The sequence below is a fragment of the Sapajus apella genome, unplaced genomic scaffold (assembly GCF_009761245.1).
Source record: "Sapajus apella isolate SASKATOON/1434 unplaced genomic scaffold, GSC_monkey_1.0 scaffold70, whole genome shotgun sequence".
Taxonomy (NCBI): Eukaryota; Metazoa; Chordata; class Mammalia; order Primates; family Cebidae; genus Sapajus; species Sapajus apella.
The window spans coordinates 1135604-1149392 of NW_022437010.1; the positions used below are offsets into that span (position 1 = coordinate 1135604).

The following is a 13789-nucleotide window of genomic DNA, read 5'->3' on the forward strand; positions in this document are numbered from 1 at the left end:
TTTCTTTCTTTCTTTCTCTCTCTCTCTTTCTTTCTTTCTCTTTCTTTCTTTCCTTTCTTTCTTTCCTTCTTTCTTTTTTCTTTTCTTTTCTTTCTTTCTCTTTCTTTCTTTCTCTTTCCTTTCTCTCTCTCTCTCTCTCTCTCCTCTCTTTCTCTCTTTCTCTCTTTCTCTCTTTCTCTCTTTCTCTCTTTCTCTCTTTCTTTCTTTCTTTCTTTCTTTCTTTCCTTTCTTTCGAGGGAGTCTTGCTCTGTAGCCAGGCTGGAGTGCAGTGGCATGATCTTGGCTCACTGCAACCTTTGCCTCCCGGGTTCAAGCGATTTTCCTGCCTCAGCCTCTCGAGTAGGTGGGACTACAGGCATGTGCCACCACGCGCAGCTAATTTGTGTTTTTAGTAGAGACGGGGTTTTGCTATGTTGGCCAGGCTGGTCTGGAACTCCTGACCTAAGGTGATCGACCTGCCTTGGCCTCCCAAAGTGCTGGGATTATAGGTGTGAGCCACCATGCCCAGCCTATTTCTATTTCTTTAACTTGTATTTTAATACTTTAAAATTATTTTGGTGCTTTCTTATCTAAAAATAATCTTCCTTGTTTTGTTCTTGTTTTGTTCTTTTTTTTTTTTTTTTTTGAGTCAGAGTTTCGCTCTTGTTGCCCAGGCTGGAGTGCAATGGCACGATCTTGGCTCACTGCAACCTCTACCTCTTGGGTTTAAGTGATTCTCCTGTCTCAGTCTCCCGATAACTGGGATTACCGGCATATGTCACCATGCCCGGCTAATGTTTTGTATTTTTAGTAGAGATGGGGTTTCACCATGTTGACCAGGATGGTCTCGATTTCTTGACCTCAGGCGATCTGCCTGCCTCGGCCTCCCAAAGTGCTGGGATTACAGGCTTGAGCCACCACGCACGGCATCTTTGTCTTTTTAGTAGAGATGGGGTTTCACCATGCTGGCCAGGCTGGTCTTGAACTCCTGACCTCAGGTTATCTGCCCGCCTCGGCCTCCAAAAGTGCTGGGATTACAGACGTGAGCCACTGCACCCAGCCCCTTGTTTTGTTCTTAACACGCATTTTAAAAGAATTTAGAGTGAAACTTGTCTGGTTAAACTGTGGGGTGGGGAAGGAGAGCCTGGAAAGCAAAGAGAGAATTTGCCTTACTTATCTACTCCTGTGTGATTAGCTGATGTGTGTTATTATGAGCCAGTGTCTGTTATATAACCACATCATAAAAGTATGAAGAGTGTGTTCCCTTGACAAAAAGTCATTTAATGTTTACATGACTGTATTTTTGAGAGCACAAGACATTTTTCTTCCTCTTTCAGTCTCTTTGCTATTGATCATCTCAAACTGACTCTTACTCAGAAACGGATTCAATTATTCCAGGGATAAGATCGTGACATTTATAATTAATGACCTGCTGTCTTTATAAAATGAACACATAACACCTACTAACCTCCTGCTAGTGAAATTCTAAACCTCAACTTCTATACTTTCTGTTTGATGACAGACATCAAACATGTCTGTGCTTAGATTTTTTTCATGTTTGGGCATTAAAACATTACATTTTTAAAAGCAGAAGGGAGAAGAAGAGCAAAGAGAACAAGTCGAATTCTACTCTTTTTGCAAAGAATTCTGAGGCACAGTGATATCTGGCAGGAGTGGGCACAGACCCTTAATATTCAAATGTGGTTCTTCGAGTAGGGGCATCAGCAGCACTGGGAACTTGTTAGAAATGCAGAAGCCAGCATTCTGCATTTGGGAGGCTGAGGCTCAGTGGCTCACACCTGTAATCTCAGCACTTTGGGAGGCCAAGGTGAACGGATCACCTGAGGTTAGGAGTTCAAGACCAGCCTGGCCAACATGGTGAAACACTATCTCTACTAAAAATACAAAATTAGCTGGGTGTGGTGGCGCATGCCTGTAGTCCCATCTACTTGGGAGTCTGAGGCAGGAGAATCGCTTGAGCCTGGGAGGTGAAGGTTGCAGTGAGCTGAGATCGCGCCACTGCACTCCAGCCTGGGCGACAGAGTAAGACACTGTCTCAAAAAAAAAAAAAAAAAATTCAGAATCTGGCCAGTTGCGGTGGCTCATGCCTGTGATCCCAGCACTTTGGGAGGCTGATGTGTCAGAGTCATGTGAACCAGAGCAACTCCATCTTAAACAGGAGCTGGGTAAAATGAGGCTGAAACCTCCTGCTCTGCAATCCCAGACAGTTATGGCATTTTAAGTCACAGGATGAGATAGGAGGTCATAAAATACAGGTCATAAAGACCTTGCTGATAAAACAATTTGCGGTAAAGTTGCCGGCCAAAACCCACCCAAACCAAAATGGCGATGAGAGTGACCTCTGGTCATCCTCACTGCTACCCTCCCATCTGCACCATGACAGTTTACAAATGCCATGGCCACATCAGGAAGTTACCCTCTATGGTCTAAAAGGGGTAATAATCTATCCCTGTTTAGCGTATGATAAAGAAATAACCATAAAAATGGGTAACCAGTTGCTCTGTCTATGGAGTAGCCATTCTTGTATTACTTTACTTTCTTAATAAACTTGCTTTTACTTTGCACTGTGGACTCACCCTGAATTCTTTCTTGCATGAGATCCAAGAACCCTCTCTTGTGGTCTGGATCGGGACCCCTTTCCTGTAACAGAGGCAGGTGGATCTCTTGAGCCCAGAAGTTCGAGACCATCCTAGGCAACATATAAAAACCCATCTCTATGAAAAATACAAAAATTAGCTGGGTGTTGCGGTGTGCACTTGGGGGCCCAGGCACTCAGAAGACTGAGGTGGAAGGATCATCTGAGCCTGGGATGTCAAGGCTGCAGTGAGCCAAAATCAGGCCACTGCATTCCAGCCTGGGTAACATAGTGAGATCCTGTCTCAAAAAAAAGAAAGATAAGAGAGAAAGAAAGAGAGAGAGCCGGGTGCGGTGGCTTAAGCCTGTAATCCCAGCACTTTGGGAGGCCGAGGCGGGTGGATCACGAGGTCGAGAAAGAGAGATAGAGAGAAAGAGAAAGAAAAAGAAAAGAAAGAAAGAGAAAAGGAAGGAAGGAAGGAAGGAAGGAAAAGAAAGAAAAGAGAGAAAGAAAGAAAGAAAGAAAGAAAGAAAGAAAGAAAGAAAGAAAGAAAGAAAGAAAGAAAGAAAGGAAGGAAGGAAGGAAGGAAGGAAGGAAGGAAGGAAGGAAGGAAGGAAGGAAGGAAGGAAGGAAGGAAGGAAAAGAAAGAAAAGGAAGGAAGGAAAGAAAGGAAGGAAGAAAGGAAGGAAGAAATTGAGCCCATGCTAGGCCTCTTGTACCAACATCAGCATCTTCACAAGATCCCCAGGAGGGTCTTGTGTGTGGTAAGTGTGAGTAGCTCTGAGCTGTAAGCAACGCTGGGAAGAGCATGCAGCTTGTCCTGGGCAGCAACAGCATTATCCTTTTTTCTTCCCCTCCTTGACCACCTTCTCTCAGTCTTCACCAGGTTTTTAGGTTAGTCTCTTACTAACTCTATTCTCACTCAAAATCTGCTCTTGGGAACAAATCTGGTCCATATATCCTTGGGTTAATTGTAACTAACTTGTCCCCACTGCTAGGAATATATGCATTTTAACAGACTGCTCAAATTAACTCCTTGAAGGCATCAGCTCACCTGCTACAGGAGAAAGCTGCGCTGAGCAGAGGGCCAGCTCTCTCAGTGCCTTTGACTTCATAGCACTTGGCCACCAGGAGACTGGTGTTAAAGGAATGAATGTTAAAGGAATGAATGAGCATCCATTCCCAATGCAAGGGTGACCCCATTGACTCAGTCGGTCTTTAGTGCTGATGGGGAGGACTGTTTAACTTGTGTGAGGATCAGACAGGCCTGGACACTGTCTTGATTCCCCAAAAAGACATGGCAACTTAAGGTGGAATAATCTCTACTTCTCAGTATCAAAAAGCATTTCTTCTACCTTTTCTTTTTTTTTTTTTTTTTTTTTTCTGAGACAGAGACTTGCTCTGTTGCCCCGGCTGGAGTCCAGTGGCATAATCTCAGCTCACTGCAACCTCCGCTTTGCAGGTTCAAGTGATTCCAAGTAACTGGGACTACAGGTGCTTGCCACTATGTCCGGCTAATTTTTTGTATTTTTAGTAGAGATGGTGTTTCACCATGTTGGCCATGCTGGTCTCAAACTCCTGACCTCAAGTGATCCACCCATCTGGGCCTCCCAAAGTACTGGGATTACAGGGGTGAGCCACTGTGCCCGGCCTCCTCTACCTTCTTAGTAAGCACCAACCCATTTTGGTTTGCCCTGCAATGACCTGAGTGACCAGCAATCATCCATTCTCCGTACCTGTTCTATTTCGTTCAACTTGCTTAGGGAAGAGATAAAATATTCAACAAGACTTCTGGTGGCAGCTCAATTTGAATACTTAGTAAGCATCACTTGATTATTACTTTGAGAAGATAATGGCAAGTTTAAGATTGAAGACGCTGAATGTACAATGTGCCCACTTTTCAGTAAGTAATTTAACTTGGCTTGGGCTGAAAGATAATGGAGATCCCAAAGCTACCAGCCCCATCACTTGCGCCAATGTCCAGCTGCTCCTTCTCTGCTCCCTAAAAGCCTCTCTATTAAGCCTGTTTCCTATTCCCACCTCATCCCGAGACTGACCCCGGGCTCAGCACCCTGATGGAGTAGACACTGGTGTAGGGATTAGGGAACTTCTGTTCTCATTCCAGCTTTGTGATAAACCAGCTGGGTATCCCTGGGCATCGTTTAACATTTCCAAACCTCACTTCTCAAAGGAAGGAAGTGGATTAGATCAATGGCTTTTCAAGCTTTTGGACTGCAACCCACAGAAAAAAACACCTGTATACCATCATACATACACTTGTAGATAAAGCAAACAAAAGTTCCATAAAACAACACTTGTGCTTATTACATGCGGTGCACTTGTTAACTTTATGTTGTTTTCTAGTCTAGTTTCATCTTAAAAATTCTGATCAAAAACTACTGAAGTGATTTCTGTATCCTCTTATGGGATATAACTAGTATTGGAAAAATACTGGACTTGATTCTATTATTACATTTGCTGTTAGGATTACTATGACGGTTGTTTGTCATGACTCCGGGGGGGTAGTTACGGGGAGTATGGGTAGGAACGTATCCTTCATTCACAAGAATCCTCGCAAAGGCCTATTTTGTATTATTTCTAGGATGGGGCAAAACAAATGTCAATATTATCTGAGAAAACATTTTAAACTATAAAATCCAATTCTCTCACTTGCTCTTCATAGGCTTATGTAAACAAAGCATTTGAGGCAAAGTTTATAGAGTAGCCAGGAATGTTTTTATTGGGGCTCAGCCTTTCTTAGTCAAATAACTGTATTCATTAAATAAATGAACGTAATTCTTTGAAATGCAAGCTTTATTTATGTTGACTTGACTTTCTCCTTATTATTCTTACACTTTGGTCCTCATTTTGGGAGACCTATCTGTGCTAACAAGTTCCAGAAATTGCTTATTATTTAAGCTCATACATATATACCTTTTAATTTCTTAAGTAAACAAGGAATTTTGTTTTTAAATGTCAAATCGCCAATGCTGATGAGAATATATTGAAAGAGCTTTCTCACAATTCAATGGTGGTGCTGAAATTGGTTCAGTTGTAGAAAATCAATTTAGAAACATGTACGAAAAGTCACCATAATTGCCAATTCCCTTTCACTCTTTAAATTAGTATCTTTGAAATAAGCTAAGGAAATAACTTTTAAAATACAGAAATCTGTATATGAAGATGTTCATTATGACATTACACAAAATAACAAACAGCACAGGCTTTGAAGTCAGATAGGAAAGCATTGCTACTACTAACTGTATGACTCTGAACAACACCTGAATCTCTTTAAGACATGGTTTAAACTTCCCAGGGCTTTGGGGGGGTTAAATGAGAAAAATGTATGTGCAGTGCTTTGCAATGCCCGGCATACATAACCACTAAATATATGGTTAAAAAAAATTCCTTTAATAAAATCATGGGGACAATGTCTGTGGAAGAGACTGCTTTTTTACTATAATCTAAAGCAGTTTTCTCAACCTCAGCACTGTTGACATTTGGGCCAGGTAATTATTTGTTACGGGGGCCGACCTATGTCTTTTAGGATGTTTAACATCGTTCCCAGTCTCTTTCCACTAGATGCCAGTAGCAGGCCCCCAACCACAGATGTGACAGACCAAAATCTCTCCAGACATTGTCAAATGTCCCCTCAGGTGCAAAATCACCCCACTTGAGAATTATTGATCTAGAGTTAAAACAAAAACAAAAACACCAGAATATGAAATTGTATACTATTAATAAACCATGCACAAATATTTGCATGTGAAATGTGAGTGGAGGAAAAATGCCAGTGTTTTTTTTACTTATAAAGCTTACTTTAATGTCACATTGCTTTTATATTTTTTACAAAAGTTGATTGATATGCATCTGAGTTTTTTTTGGCTTCATTGCTTTAGTAATTGTGCTTGTGACTAATTCTAGGAAGTCAACTGATTATCTTTGACAACAAAAAATAGAAAATTACCCAATGGCCGAGAATTGCAGTGTTGAATAACTTGTAGGCTCTTATTCCAATTGCTAATTTGGATCACTTTTAGAAATTAAAGAATATCTATCTGTTTCCACCCACTACTCCTTCTACTCCTTCATTGATCAATTGATCACTTAGGATTTTTTTTTTTTTTTTTAATAGATATGGTTCTTGCTAAGTTGCCCAGGCTGTCAAACCCCTGGACTCAAGCAGTCCTCCCACCTTGGCCTCCCAAAGTGCTGGGATTATAGGCATGAGCCACCACGCCTGGCCTATTTAGGACTATTAACACAAAAAACTTACTAAAAGACACCCTGCTTTGTTTGATGTGGATGTTTCTAGTTTTGCAGTCCCTGAGACAATGGTATAGCATTTCTTAACATGACATCTCTGTATTCGCCTCTCATAACTGCCAACAGATTCACTCCTTAGTTATAAAAGGAAAAGATGAAATGAAAGAAGGAAAACCCCTGAATTTTAGAATTGAATGGATTTTAGAGCTTTTCTAATGTTTTCCCCTCACTACCAAGCTATGCAAACTAGAGCCCAGAAAATTCACTTAAATATTCTAGGCTCTAGTTTAGGAGTGCAGATGTGCTAACGAACTTGCTGATATTGTTTCCAGATAATTTACTCACTTACTCAAATACTTTCTTGCATTCCTCCAAGATTCCAAAGTAGATGTTGGAGGTAAAGCCATGAATGGGATATTCTTGGGGTTTTCAGCTTAATATATTTAGAGAATTTATGTTTATCAATATCTTTCAGGCTGGGTGTGGTGACTCACGCCTGTAATCCCAACACTTTGGGAAGCCAAGGTGGGTGGATCACGAGGTCAAGAGATTGATACCATCCTGGCCAACATGGTAAAACCCCGTCTCTACTAAAAATACAAAAATTGGCTGGGCATGATGGCGGGGCGCCTGTAGTCGCAGCTACTCGGGAGGCTGAGGCAGGAGAATCACTTGAAACCAGGAGGCAGAGGCTGCAGTGAGCTGAGATCGTGCCACTGCACTCCAGCCTAGCGAAAGAGTGAGACTCCATCTCAAAATAATAATAATAATAAAATAATCAATATCTTTAGAAGCAGCCTAAACTCCTTCACGCCAGTCATTCTTGGACGTCTTCTGGCGACAACTGGGCAAGGTCAGTAGAAAGTTTAGAAACATGGGCAATCCTTGGCTCAGAGAGTTCAGATTTCATTACAATGCTGACATGGTCCACTGGCCACCTGCCTACACAGCTCTGCTGTTTATCATTTTCAGCTCTTGTCAAACACTCCTCTAATTACGGCAGATTTTCCTGAGGTGGTGAAGGCCTTCAGCTTCCATAGTCCCAGACATGTAGCCTGAGAATGCTCCCTTCTTTGCTCCACTAACCCATGACATGCTTCCAAATCTTTCACCTGCATGATTAACCTGATCCACTAGTTATTCCCTTCCAGCTACGACTGTTGAAATTTTGCAGAGTACAGGAGTACCCAGTGGATTTCCATCTACCAGCAGTTCTCCCAACTGGTTAATAGCATTGCTAAACACATACCTTTTGCTTTCCTTTGAGGCCACAGCCCTCACTCAGGTGCTCCATATCTCTCATCAAGACTATTGCTAATTGCCTGCCAATGGGTCTCTCTGCCTGCAGTCTTTCCACTAGATGCAGTCATACCACCACATGGCTCTTCCTATAATCAGCATCGATCCCGTCACCCTTTTATGTAGGGAGGTGCAGTTTACTTTGAATGGTTGACCCTGTGTCTGATTTTTCAAGCCAGCTTGAGATGCCCCACAATCACTCACCCTTCAACAAACTCAAACTTGCCCTAATCCTGGACCTCTTCTGTCACTTCTTATCAGAATTCCAACTCCTCATCTCATTTCTCTTTTTACATTTCTACACTTGTTCCCCCTGGACCCAGCTTCGTGCTTATCTCCTCCCTAAAGAGATAGATTCTGAACTGTCATTTCTTTCCTTTGCTTCACACTGTCACTAACCAAGCAGACTGCCCCAGCCAGCTCCTCAAAATTATAACCCTGGCCGGATCCATCACTTCAGTTCTATAGATCACATTCTGCCCAGGAAGATGCCAAAATGCTCACCACAAACACATAAGAGCTTTTACAATCTTGTCCTCTGCTACGGTTTGAATGTGTCCCCCAAAATTCATGTGTTGGAAACTTGATATTCAGTGCAACAGTTCTGAGAGGTGGGACCTTAAGAAGTGATCAGGTCAAGAGGGTTCTGATGTTACGAATGGATTAATGTCATGATTTTGAGTATGGGTTCATTATTGCAGGATTGGGCTCGTTATCACAAGAGCAGGTTTACTGTAAAAGCAAGCTTGACCCTCTCTTGCTTCTTCTCTCTTATGTGCTCTCTTACCCTTCAACCTTATGCCACGGGATGATGCAGCACAAAGGCCCTCACCAGATGCCATGCCATGTTCTTGAACTTCCCAGCCTCCAGAATCAGGAGCCAAATACATTTTTCTTTATAAATTACCCAGTCTCAGGTATTCTGTTACACAGCAGGAAGCAAACTAAGACACCTACAGACTACAAACAGCAGTCTGGGAGTCCAAAAGCCACATTTGATTGGTAGACCTGTTTGGTTTGACCCCTGCAGTAGGATGGAATGGAGCCAACATGGAAAAACCAGATTCTCTATGGAAGTCTGAATTCCCATTGTCCCTTGACAACAATTCACTGGGGCTTTAGGCATCCAGGAGCTCTCCAGCCACCTTGGCCCCATCGTGTTTCACTCACCTACATTGTCTGGCCCTGTTGACATGTAGTTTCAACACTGGGTTCCAGGCCTCATCTTTCTTTCTTTCTTTTTTTTTCATTTGGAGTTTTGCTCTTGTTGTCCAGGCTGGAGTGCAATGGCGCAATCTTGGCTCACTGCGACCTCCACCTTCCAGGTTCAAGCGGTTCTCCTGCCTCAGCCCCCTGAGTAGCTGGGATTATAGGCATGCGCCACCACACCCAGTTAATTTTGTACTTTTAGCGGAGACAGGGTTTCGCCATATTGGTCAGGCTGGTCTTGAACTTCCAACCTCAGGTGATCCACCCATCTCAGCCTCCCATAGTGCTGGGATTACAGGTGTAAGCCACCACACCTGGCCCAGTCCTCATCTTTCAACACTGTCCACACACGCCCAACTGTCCTGCCACATATCTGGGAATTCCTGAATTGAACTTTCATTTTCACATAGCTCTTTGCACTTTGGCTTATGCAAATGTCTAACATAAGAAAATATGCTTAAATTTGTTAGGAACTGAAGTTACTAAAGTTAAAACCCTAAGATAGCCTCTCTTTTTGTGTTTGTTTTGTTTATTAGAGATGAGGCCTCTGCTATGTTACCCAGGCTGGATTTGAACTCCTGGGTTCAAGGGATCATCCCATGTCAGCCTCCTGAGCGGCTAGGATTACAAGCATGCACCACTGCACCTGGTAATTCCTCTTTTTATACTTATCAAGCTGGCAAAGATTTAGAAAATAATAATGCCCTGTGTTGAAACAGGTAGAGTAAAATGGAAATCTCAAGCCTGCAGGTAGGAGTATAAATTGGTACAATTTTTGGAAAAGCAATATGACATTCTGTATTAAAAGCCTTAAAAATGTGCATATCACTTGACTCAGCACTTCAATCAATTGGAATTTGTCCTAAGGAAGTTATTTATAAATTACTGTTTGAGGCAGAGGAGAGATTCTGAAACCTAAGCAGGTTCTCGAACCTAAACAGGATTCAAATGACTGCTCTGTCAATTACTGTGAGACCCAGGTTATCTAAGCGCTGTTCCTCAGTTTCCCTTTCTGTAAATTGGGGTTAAAAACAGTATGTTTACCACATAAACTTACTGCGAAATACATAATATACTTAAAATACTCTGAATGGTGCTTGGTACATAGTAAGTTCTGCTAAAGTATCTGTCATCATTATCAATTTTATTAACAAAACTATTGCTAATAAGTCCTTCTAAATGTCCATAAGTTAGGGCTTTTCTAAATAAATTATATTGCATTTAAATGATGGCACACTATAGAGCTAATAAAAATTGTGACAAATTCTTCATGACATGAAAAGCCATGACATACTGTTAGGTGAGGTGAAATGGTTTGGATCTGTGTCTTTGGGCAAATCTCATGTTGAATTGTAATCCTTAGTGTCCGAGGGGGTGCCTGGGTGGGAGGTGACTGGATCGTGGGGGCAGTTTCTAATGGTTTAGCACCATTCCCCCTAGTGCTGTCTCGTGATAGAATTCTTGTGAGATCTGCTTGTTTAAAAGTGTGTGGCATCTCCCTTACTCCTCTTCCTCCTGTTCTAGTCGTGTGAGATGCTTGCTCCCTCTCTGTCTTCCACCATGTTTGAAAGTCTCCTGAGGCCTCTCCAGATGCTGAGCAGACGCCAGCATTCTGCTTCCTGTACAGCCTGTGGAACTGTGAGCCAATTAAGCCTCTTCTCTTTATAAATTACCCAGTCCCAGAGGATCACCTGAGGTCAGGAGTTCGAGACCAGCTTGGCCAACATGGTGAAACCCAGTCTCTACTAAAAATACAAAAAATTAGCCGGGTGTGGTGGTGCGCCCCTGTAACCTCAGCTACTTGGGAGGCTGAGGCAGGAGAATTGCTTGAACTCAGAAGGCGGAGGTTGCAGTGAGCCAAGATCATGCCATTGCACTCCGGCCTGGGTGACAGAGCGAGACTCTATCTCAAAAAAAAAAAAAAAGAATAAATTGATTAAATAAATAACCTAGTCTCAGGTATTTCTTTACTGGAATATGAGAATACACTAATGCATGAGGAGAGCTAGTTATAAAAAACAGTAAAAAACTAAACACTGCATGTTCTCACTCATAATTGGGAGTTGAACAATGTGAACACAAGGCCATAGGGAGGGGAACATCACACACCAGGGCCTGTCAGGGGGTGCGGAGCAAGGCGAAGGAGAGCATTAGAAGAAATACCTAATATAGATGATGGGTTGATGGGTGCAGCAAACCACCATGGCATGTGTATACCTGTGTAACAAACCTGCATGTTCTGTACATGCACCCCAGAACTTAAAGTATATTTTTAAAAAAAAGTAGACATGTAAAAATGTGCTTTTATATAAAAAACATATACTGAACTATTATCTCTAAGAATTGAGTTTAGTGATAATTTTTATTTTAGTGTTTATAGTTTTCTGTATTTTCTTTATTTTAAAAATGTCACTTTTATGACGATTGCTGGGTAGGTAGTGATTTAAAAAATTTCTTAACCACTATTAAACTTCTTGTAATGGGAGTTAAAGGTACATTCCCAAAATTAACTTAAAAAATTATTTTTAGCTTTCCGGCGGTGACGACCTACACACGAGAACATGCCTCTCGCAAAGGATCTCCTTCATCCCTCTCCAGAAGAGGAGAAGAGGAAACACAAGAAGAAACGCCTGGTGCAGAGCCCCAGTTCCTACTTCATGGATGTGAAATGCCCAGGATGCTATAAAATCACCACGGTCTTCAGCCATGCACAAACGGTAGTTTTGTGTGTTGGCTGCTCCACTGTCCTCTGCCAGCCTACAGGAGGAAAAGCAAGGCTTACAGAAGGATGTTCTTTCAGGAGGAAGCAGCACTAAAAGCACTCTGAATCAAGATGAGTGGGAAACCATCTCAATGAACACATTTTGGATAAAAAAAAAAAAAAAAATTATTTTTAAAAGAGACCCCAGTAAATATCTTGCTTTATGTTTCCACCAAACAAGGATATATTTTGATTTGTTGTGGCAAATTGCAAAAAATGGTCACAAATGTGTCCCACTGCTACATGCAGGCCGCTGTTCAGAGTGACTTTGCAGCTTTTCCATTAAGAGGGGGAAAATGTTTCTCTACCTCTTGGATCTAGTCTTGGCCATGTGACTTGTTTTGGCCAATGGAACATGAGCAAACACGACATGAAGGCGTCTGTCACCCAGGCTGGAGTGCAATCTCAGCCCAGGCGGGTCTCAAAACTCCAGGGTTCAAGAGATCCACATGCCTTGGCCTCTCAAAGTGCTGGAATTACAAGCATCAGCCAGCACACCTGGCCCAGAGATAATACGGTATAGTATTATCTGTAGTACTAAAGCACCAAGGATTGTGTCTCAGTCAGGAGAGAGTTTATTTTTGACCAAATACAGCCACGTTAAGTTTTGGAGATTTTCGAAGCAGCCAACTGTATTTTCCAACTCCCTCAATTAGCTAGTGTTAGCATCTTGGCATATTTACCTTGTGAATCTTTACTTTTCTTCTCTTAAAACTAGTATTCTGTAACTTGTATCAAATAGAACAGTGTTTATTAGAATAATTTCAAATAATACATAAAAGTACAAAGAACAAAGATCAAATTTAAAAAAGCACATTATGAAATCAAATACTTACAAGTAACAATCATTAGCATTAAGAAAGCAGTATTCAAAAATAATAATAATTCCAGCACTTTGGAAGGCCGAAGTGGGTGGATCACCTGAGGTCAGGAAATCGAGACCATCCTGGCCAACATGGTGAAACCCTATCTCTACTAAAAGTACAAAAATGAGCCGGGTGTGGTGGCTTGTGCCTGTAGTCCCAGCTACTCTGGAGGCTGAGGCAGGGGAATTGCTAGAACCCAGGAGGCAGAGTTGCAATGAGCCGAGATTGCACCACTGCTTTCTAGCCTCGTGACAGAGCAAGACTCTGTCTCAAACAAAACAAAAAACAAAAACAAAAAAAAACTGCGTTAGCTGCTCAAGGTGGCTCATGCCTATAATCCCAGCATTTTGAGAGGCTGAGGCAGGTGAATCACTTGAGGCCAGGAGTTCAAGACCAGCCTGGCCAACATGGTAAAACCCCATCTCTACTAAAGATACAAAAATTAGCTGGGTGTGGTGGCGGGTGCCTGCAATTCCAGCTATTCAGTAGGCTGAGGCACAACAATCACTTGAACCCAGGAGGCGGAGGTTGCCTGGGGAACAGAACGAGACTCTGTCTCAAAAAATAAATAAGTATGGCCGGGCACGGTGGCTCAAGCCTGTAATCCCAGCACTGTGGGAGGCCGAGGCGGGTGGATCACGAGGTTAAGAGATCGAGACCATCCTGGTCAACATGGTGAAACTCCGTCTCTACTAAAAATACAAAAAATTAGCTGGGCATGGTGGCGTGTGCCTGTAATCCCAGTGACTCAGGAGGCTGGGGCAGCAGAATTGCCTGAACCCAGGAGGCGGAGGTTGCGGTGAGCCGAGATCG

The 13789-nt window shown here is 42.4% G+C and overlaps 2 protein-coding genes and 1 long non-coding RNA gene across 4 annotated transcripts in view; 2 read left to right on the forward strand and 1 right to left on the reverse strand.

The window, feature by feature from the left end:
• The window catches only part of LOC116531267 (N-acetyllactosaminide beta-1,6-N-acetylglucosaminyl-transferase), an 87952-nt gene that overhangs the window by 8307 nt on the left and 65856 nt on the right, over positions 1-13789 (reverse strand). The window lies entirely within an intron of this gene.
• Positions 7732-13789, forward strand: part of LOC116531287 — a 21320-nt gene continuing 15262 nt past the window's right edge. Inside the window, exon 1 of the long non-coding RNA XR_004260350.1 lies at positions 7732-9216. This is a non-coding gene — a long non-coding RNA (uncharacterized LOC116531287). The remainder of the gene's footprint in view (positions 9217-13789) is intronic.
• On the forward strand, positions 11878-12204 carry LOC116531278 (40S ribosomal protein S27-like). Its single transcript, XM_032249997.1, has one exon. The coding sequence runs from the start codon at positions 11911-11913 to the stop codon at positions 12163-12165; it is 255 nt and encodes an 84-aa protein (XP_032105888.1). The 5' UTR covers positions 11878-11910; the 3' UTR covers positions 12166-12204.

Bases quoted from the DNA above. Each gene is read 5' to 3' on its own strand.
- LOC116531278 (XM_032249997.1), top strand. From the start codon at position 11,911: ATGCCTCTCGCAAAGGATCTCCTTCATCCCTCTCCAGAAGAGGAGAAG.